This window comes from Mandrillus leucophaeus, unplaced genomic scaffold, assembly GCF_000951045.1.
Source record: "Mandrillus leucophaeus isolate KB7577 unplaced genomic scaffold, Mleu.le_1.0 Scaffold106, whole genome shotgun sequence".
NCBI classification, from domain to species: Eukaryota; Metazoa; Chordata; class Mammalia; order Primates; family Cercopithecidae; genus Mandrillus; species Mandrillus leucophaeus.
Window position 1 is genome coordinate 2,384,420 of NW_012098765.1, and position 8,156 is coordinate 2,392,575.

General features: G+C 51.9%; 2 protein-coding genes across 5 annotated transcripts in view; one reads left to right on the forward strand and one right to left on the reverse strand.

Moving 5' to 3' along the window:
• The window catches only part of SNRPA (small nuclear ribonucleoprotein polypeptide A), a 31,781-nt gene extending 27,552 nt beyond the window's left edge, over positions 1–4,229 (reverse strand). For all 4 annotated transcript variants that reach the window (XM_011983612.1, XM_011983620.1, XM_011983627.1 and 1 more), the window contains exon 1: positions 3,342–4,229. In XM_011983612.1, coding sequence (XP_011839002.1) covers positions 3,342–3,414 — 73 coding nt within the window. In that variant the 5' untranslated portion in view covers positions 3,415–4,229. The remainder of the gene's footprint in view (positions 1–3,341) is intronic.
• A 105-nt stretch (positions 4,230–4,334) lies between these two features.
• Positions 4,335–8,156, forward strand: part of LOC105542251 (chromosome unknown open reading frame, human C19orf54) — an 8,933-nt gene continuing 5,111 nt past the window's right edge. The window contains exon 1 of the mRNA XM_011983711.1: positions 4,335–5,350. Coding sequence (XP_011839101.1) covers positions 5,028–5,350 — 323 coding nt within the window. The 5' untranslated portion in view covers positions 4,335–5,027. The remainder of the gene's footprint in view (positions 5,351–8,156) is intronic.

The following is an 8,156-nucleotide window of genomic DNA, read 5'->3' on the forward strand; positions in this document are numbered from 1 at the left end:
CGGCCTCCCAAAGTGCTGGGATTACAGGCTTGAGCCACCGCGCCCGGCCAGCATGGTGGCTCATGCCTGTAATTCCAGCACTTTGGGAGGCTGAGGCAGATCACTTGAGGTCAGGAGTTCAAGACCAGCCTGGCCAAGACGGTGAAACTCCATCTCAACTAAAAAGGCCAAAAAAAAAAAAAAAGAAAGAAAAAATTAGCTAGTCGTGGTGGAGTGCGCCTGTAATCCCAGCTACTTGGGAGGCTGAGGCAGGAGAATAGCTTGAACCAGGGAGGCAAAAGTTGCAGTGAGCAGAGATTATGCCGCTGCACTCCAGCCTGGGCAACAGATCGAACGTCCGTCTCAAAAAAAAAATACGTTGAGCTGAAGCAGAAGCCACTTGGTAAAACAGATACTAGGCTAGGAAAGAAGCAAGAAAACGTGTGCAGGCTGGCTGGGGGCAGGGACAGCAGTCAAACTTGTTTTTAAGCAATTAGTCAAAAATTCTCCTGGGGGTAACATTTCTGGTTTTCTTCTCCATACTCCATCCCCATGAATCTCATTCAGACTTTACTCATTCCACTGGACTCTGGGCCTCTCTCTACTCTCCAGCCTCCTCTTGCCCATTCGCATTTACCCTCCACCGCTGGGAGGATAGTGCATCAGGGAGGCAACCAGGACAGGGAGGCAAGCTGGCTCCCTAACACCCTCAGGGCAAAGTCTGACGCCTCATAGCCACGAGCCTCATAGCCGCGAGCCACCAGTGCACATGAGCCACCAGTGCACAGCTCGCTGCAAGCTTCTCCATGATTTACAGGCCTCTAGGCCTCAGGCCCACAAAACTACTTGTAATACCCAGAATGTGCCAGGCTCTTTTACCCCTAAACATCTACACAAGCTGGCCCAAGTTAATAACACTCTTCTCCCTCAATGTAACATAAATACTGCTTCCTCTACCTGGCAGGCTCTCCAAAATGTCTCCTTTGCCAGGAAGCTGAATGGATCCCTCTGTCTAAGGTCCCAATCTCAGCCCTCAACACTCTAAGCTTCCTGCATGATGGCCCTGACTACTCTGGGCTGTCACTGTCCTAAAGAACCGGGGTTCCGGACGGGCACGGTGGCTCACGCCTATAATCCCAGCACTTTGGGAGGCCGAGGCAGGTGGATCACAAGGTCAGGAGTTCGAGACCAGCGTAGCCAAGATGGTGAAACCCTGTCTCTGCTAAAAATACAAAAATTAGCCGGGCATGGTGGCAGGTGCCTGGAATCCCAGCTACTCAGGAGGCTGAGGCAGAGAACTGCTTGAATCTGGCAGGCAGAGGCTGCAGTGAGCTGAGATTGCCCCACTGCATTCCAGCCTGGGCAACAGAGCGACACTCCATCTCATCTTAAAAAAAAAAAAAAAAGAACCAGCGTTCTATGTCACCAGTGTGTCCCCAGCACTGCCCAATAATGGTTGGGCACCACATTCTAAAAGCATATGCAAAATTTACATTCCTGGTTTTATTTTTTTTCTTTTTTTTTTGAGAGTCTCTATCACCCAGGCTGGAGTACAGTGGTGCAGTCTCAGCTCACTGCAACCTCTGCTTCCCAGGGTTCAAGTGATTCTCCTGCCTCAGCCTCCCGAGTAGCTGGGACTATAGGTGTGCGCCGCCACACCCAGCTGATTTTTGTATTTTTAGTAGACACGGGGTTTCACCATCTTGGCCAGGCTGGTCTTGAACTCCTGACCTCACATGATCTGCCCACCTCAGCCTCCCAAAGTGCTGGGATGACAGGTGTGAGCCAGTGCCCCGGCTGCTGGTTTTGCCTTCTTCAAGAGCAACTTCACTGGTGACCTCAAACTGAATCCCAGTAAGCTCCTTCAGTTCTCCTGACAATTTTCTTGAAGTGATAAGAGCTAACATTTATCCAGCCCTTACTAGCTGCCAGTTACCATAAAAAAGAAATACTGCAAGGTTTAGCTAATTTAATCTCACCCAACATCCATGCAAAAAAGGTAGTATGATTTTGCTCAGTTTTTAGATGTAGAAAATGAGATTCAATAAAGGTGATAATTTACTTGAGAACGTGAGAGGGTCTTTCCGATTTCAATAACTGAGTTTTTTTTTTTTCTTCCTTTTTTCAGATAGGTTCTTGCTCTGCCCAGGCTGCAGTGCAGTGGTGCAATCATAGCTCACTGCAGCCTCAACCTCTCTAGCTCAAGCGATCCTCCCACCTCAGCCTCCTGAGTAGCTGGGACCACAGACATACCCCACCCATGCCCAGCCTTTTTTTTTTTTTTTGTAGAGACAAGGTCTCGTTTTGTGGCCCAGGCTGATCTTGAACTCCTGTGTTTAAGTGATCCTCCTGCCTCTGCCACCCAAAGTGTTAGGCTTACAGGCCTGAGCCACCACACCCGGCCAAAAATTGGGTTCTTAAGCAAAATTCTATACTGGTGGCTTCAACCACTTTACTTGCTATGTGACCCTGGGCAAGTCACATAACCCTGTCTCGGTTTCTTTTTCCTTTCTTTTTTGAGACGGAGTTTCGCTCTTGTTGCCCAGGCTGTAATGCAATGGTGTATCTCGGCTCACTGCAACCTCCGTCTCCCGGGTTCAAGCGATTCTCCTGCCTAAGCCTCCAGAGTAGCTGGGATTACAGGCATGCGCCACCACCACGCCTGGCTAATTTTGTATTTTCAGTAGAGACAGGGTTTCTCCATGTTGGTCAGACTGGTCTCGAACTCCCGACCTCAGGTGATCCGCCCGCGTCGGCCTCCTAAAGTGCTGGGATTACAGGGGTGAGCCACCGCGCCCTGCCTCAGTTTGTTAGTTGAGGAATGGGAATAACAACAGCCTTCTTCCTACAAGCTTGTTGTGAGAATTAAATGTAATCAAGATTTATATAAAGCACACAGACCAGCCCATGATACAGAGCGTTAGCCACCATTATGGCACATTTTCATTGTGAGCTGATCACTGAAAAAGCCGGTGACCAAGAAAGCCCCAGTCCTTGCCCTCACGGAGCTCAAAGGCCACTGGGAGGAGAGAGAGCCCCACGACAGCTCAGAGGAATCAGGGCGTGATGGGAGATGGCCTCAGCGTATGGGAAGTCAGCGGCAGCCACGTGAAGGGACAAGGGAAGGCTTCCTGGAGGAAGGGTCCTGTGACCTCAAACCTTGTAAGATGAGCAACAGTGACCAGGTTAAAGGGCAGAGTGTAAGATGAACTAATGGAGCGTTGAAGACAGGAAGTAGTTTGTGTAAAGGCCAAGGGGTTAACTCGAAGTTTGGCTGGAGGAAAGAGAAGCGGATGCAGGGGGTGGAAGAGGGACCAGCCCGTGCGGGACAGTCTGGAGTCCGGACTATCCCGAGAACTCACCATCCTTCTTGATCTTCTCATTGAGGTTGTTGATATAAATAGTGTGGTTAGGGCGGGTCTCGGGAACTGCCATGGAGTGAAGTGTTGAGGTAAGGCTTAAAGGAGGAAAAACGTGACTTTAGCCCTGGGTTTCGCCAAATCCTTTGTCCCACCGTTGGCTGCTCAAGGAGCTTCCTCCCAAAAGGAAGTCAGGTAAGGCGGGAGTAGGGGGAAGGACCGAGGGAAAGCGCGGGCAACAAAGCGTGCCTAGGACCCGCTTCTCCAGCCCGCGTGCAGAGGGAACTCTCGAGAGATTTACTACGACTTCCAGGATGCTCTACGCGACCCCGTGGGCGGAGCGCCCTAAATGGCGACTCCCATTGGCCCATGCATCCGAAGGGCCGTCCTGGAGAAAAACCCGGATGTGGGAGCCAGTATAGAAAAAAGAGGACAGGTCTTGGACAGCCTGGCCTCGAGCGGCAAGTTTCCTCAGACGGGCCCAGGAAGGCCCGGACGCCAAGCGTACCGCTCGCCCGCCGCCGACGGTCGTTTGCACCCGAGGTTACCTTCCGACAGGACCGCAGTTCTCTCAAGCGGCGCCTGCTACTTTCCTGAGACCAAACCACAAAGCTTTCTCTCCTGGCACCGCCCCTGCCTTTCTGCCAGGCAATCTCCGCGCGGAAACGCAGTAACTTGACCAATCAGAACAAGTCTCGTTTCTGGGCTCAGCTCTTGCCAATCAAAATGATATTTGAGTTCCCGCCTAGGTAGAAAAACCCCGCCCGACTCCCTGAAAGCCCACCTCCTTCCGTGACTCCCGGGTCTACGGACCAATCAGTGAAGGTCACTAGTATTTTGCCAATCGGTACGCGTCTGGCGCTGTGGTGTCTTCCGGAGGCAATCCTTTTTGAAGTCCCGCCTCTTCCCCCCAGAGGTGCGTTTTCTGTCACGTGATCGCCAAATGGGCGGGCACTGTTGCATGTGATACCACGTGATATGGAAAAAGCAGTGTGCGGGGGCCGCCATTTTCCGGGAGTGGGAGGTGTACCTTACTTCCTGACTCCCTTCCCTTTTCCACCGGTTATCACGGCGCCCACCGGCCTCTGATCTCTGAGTCTTCTCCAACCCACAGACGTTTTTGTTGCTCTGGTTCCGGGACCTTCTCCACAACTAGGCCATTTTTCCTGCCAGGTGTCCATTTTGACCTCTTGACCTCTGACTCAAAGGTCAGCCCAAAGGTTCCAAACTCGGGTCTGGGATGTGAGGGGGTAGTGAACTTAAGTTCTCCGAATCTTTAGCCCTGGGCTCCTAAGTCGCACCCTTAAGGCACCTCAGTTTAGGTCTGAGTCTTCATATCCCAAACTTACTCATGTGTTTCCACATCTAGCCCCAAAGAATGAGTTAACTCCTACTAACTGTCCACCTAAGACTCCCGAGGTAACCCAACCGGTACCACAGATCCGGTTCCGGATTTAAGGACCCCACCCTGTTAACTGTAAGGTGCCTTATGACTTGAGTCACCCTCACAATTCCTGCTCCCATGGTTTCAAATATTAGCTGTGGTCCTTTCACAGCCACTGCTCAGCCCCCAGATTCTGGAACTCAGCTCGTAAATTTTTAAAATTTCCATCCCTGAGACCGTTCTCTGTTGGAGGATCCTTCCCTCCCCGCCTTCTGAACCTCTCAGCCCCTCCTGTAGACCCCAAAATGACTTCTTCATGTTCTCCTCCCCTAAAGCCATCAATCCCTCCTCCAAGAACCCCTGTAACCCAAGCCAGCAGCATTCCATCTCCTCCTCTACCCCCAAGTCCCCTGGACTTTTTAGCTATACCATCCCCTCCCTGGAGTCAGCAGACCGCTGTTCCCCCACCGCCCCCACTGCCTCCTCCACCCGCTGCCACGGGGCCTGCTCCCCCTCATGTCTTCGGCCTGGAGAAGAGCCAGCTCCTGAAGGAGGCCTTGGAGAAGGCTGGCCCGGTCCCCAAGGGCAGAGAAGATGTGAAGAGGCTCCTGAAACTGCACAAGGACCGGTAGGGTCTCCATGCCCCACCCACCACCCAGGCTCTGCCCTAGTGGCTTCTCCACACATCACTTCAGCCATTTCCTTTTGGGGGGGGGGGCGGTTCCCGTGTCCTCATGATCAAACAGCCTGACTACTTAGGTCCCCCGCCTAGATCCCGTCCATGGTGGTGTGCCTCCAGCAATGAAAAAAGCTGTCCTCACAAGTGCCCAGTCCATGCTGGGTGCGTTGGCTCATGCCTGTAATCCCAGCACTTTGGGAAGCCGAGGCAGGTGGATCACCTGAGATCAGGAGTTGGAGACCTGCCTGACCAATATGGTGAAACCCCATCTCTACTAAAAATACAAAAATTAGCCGGGTGTGGTGTCATGCGACTGTAGTCCCAGCTACTTGGGAGACTGAGGCAGGAGAATCGCTTGAACCCCGGAGGCAGAGGTTACAGTGAGCCAAGATTGTGCCACTGCACTCCAGCCTGGAAGACAGAGCGATACTCTGTCTCAAAAAAAAAAAAAAAAAGCAAGTGCCCAGTCTAGTGGGGGAAACAGATCCCTCCACCCCTCCAGACAGTGACAACCCAGAGTGGACAGGGCTGTCATGACAAAGCCCAGAGGGGTGTATGACCCAGGCTGGGGAGTCAGGGGGAGCTTCTTGGAGAAGGGGAACCCTGAGTGCTGTTGAGCAAGTCGTGCAAATGCTGTGTGATGAGAGTAACCAGCTGTGCAGGGTCCTGGAGTGAAATGAGGACATGTTCTATTCAAGGAACTGCAAATATGTCCTTAACTTGCTAGGAAAAGTGGCAAACATGAGGCTGTGAAAGCGGCAGAGCCAGCCCACGCAGGACAGAGCAGGCTCTGCGAAGGGACTGGGACTTTCCTGAGGGCATGGGGGAGCCCTGGAGAGGCTCTGTGCAGGGAAGGAGGCGTCCTGTGGAAGTGGTACTTAGGAGCCTTGAGAAAACTGGGACATCCAGGGACCCAGGTTGTAGGGGAAAGGAGAGCGCCAGACCTGGGCTGGGGCTGTGAGGCTGAGGTTTAATGATTGCCTGGCTGAAAAGAGGGAGAAAAGACTTGCCCAGACTCACATTGAAACTCCAAGATCTCTAGACACGTTTTTGTTTTTTTTTTTAATGGGGTTTCTCTCTTTCATCCAGGCTGGAGTGAACTGGCGTCATCTCGGCTGACTGCAGCCTCTGCCTGCCCACCCCCGTTCTCCCCGTTCAAGCTATTCTCCTGCTTCAGCCTCCCGAGTAGCTAGGATTACAGGTGCCCACCACCACGCCCAGCTAATTTTTGTATTTTTAGTAGAAACAGGGTTTGTCATGTTGGCCAGGCTGGTCTCGAACTCCCCACCTCAGGTGATCCACCTGCCTCAGCCTCCCAAAGTGCTGAGATTACAGGCGTGAGCTACCGCACCCAGCCTGCGGACACATTTATAATCTTCTCTAAATGCCCACACTGAGATGAGGCAAATTTAATGCAAATTATAGCCACCCTTTACTGAGTGCCTACCCTATGTCAGGCGCTGTTCTAAATGTTTAAATATTAATTTATTGAATCCTCTCAACAACCCCATGAGGTAGAAACTGTTTTTGTCTCATATTCCTGATGAGAAAACTGAGGCTCATAGAAGTGAAGCCCTTTAGCTATAGTGCAAAAAAGAGGAAGAGTCCAATCTGAACTCTGGTGGCAGGGCTCCAGGCTGTTTGTTTGTTTGTTTGTTTGTTTGTTTTGGGGACAGGGTGTTGCTCTGTTGCCCAGGATGGAATGCAATAGCTGTATCACAACTCACTGCAACCTCAACCTCCCAGGCTCAAGTGATCCTCCCATCTCAGTCTCCAAAATATCTGGGACCACAGGTATGCACCACCATCCCCGGCTAATTTTTTGTACATATATATATTTTTTGTAGATATAGTCTCGCTGTGTTGCCCAGGCTGGGTCTTGAATTCTTAGGCCCAAGCAATCTTCTTGTCTTGGCCTCCCAAAGTGCTGGAAGTATAGGCGTGAGCCACTGCACCCAGCCTGGCTCCATGCTTCTTATTTTTTTTTATTTATTTAGAGACGGAGTTTCGCTCTTGTTGCCCAGGCTGGAGTGCAGTGGCATGATCTTGGCTCACTGCAACCTCCGCCTCCCGGGTTCAAGTGATTCTCCTGCCTCGGCCTCCTGAGTAGCTGGGATTGCAGGCACCCGCCACCATGCCTGGCTAATTTTTTGTGTTTTTAGTAGAGACGGGGTGGCGTCATGTTGGCTAGGCTGATCTCAAACTCCTGACCTCAGGTGATCCACCTGCTTCGGCCTCCCAAAGTGCTGGGATTACAGGCGTGAGCTGCCACGCCCATCCTCCATGCTTTTAATCATACTTATGTGGTATCATCTTTCATCGGGAGGGTACCCTAAACTGGGAACCACGAGCTCTGAGTCCATACCACCCCCACAACCGAACCGAACCTTGCCCTCTTACCAGCCTTGGGATAGGAATAATAAGCATGGGCCGGACACAGTGGCTCACACCTGTAATCCCAGGACTTTGGGAGGCCAAGGCAGGCAGATCACCTGAGGCCAGGAGTTCGAGACTAGCCTGGCCAACATTGCAAAACCCCATCTCTACTAAAAATACAAAAATTAGCCAGACATGGTGGCACACACTTGTAATCCTAGCTACTCAGGAGGCTGAAGCAGGAGAATTGCTTGAACCTGGGAGGTGGAGATGGCGGTGACCCAAGATCACACCACTGTACTCCAGCCCAGGCGACAGAGCAAGACTCCATCTCAAAAAAAAAAAGGAAGCCAGGCACGGTGGCTCATGCCTGTAATCC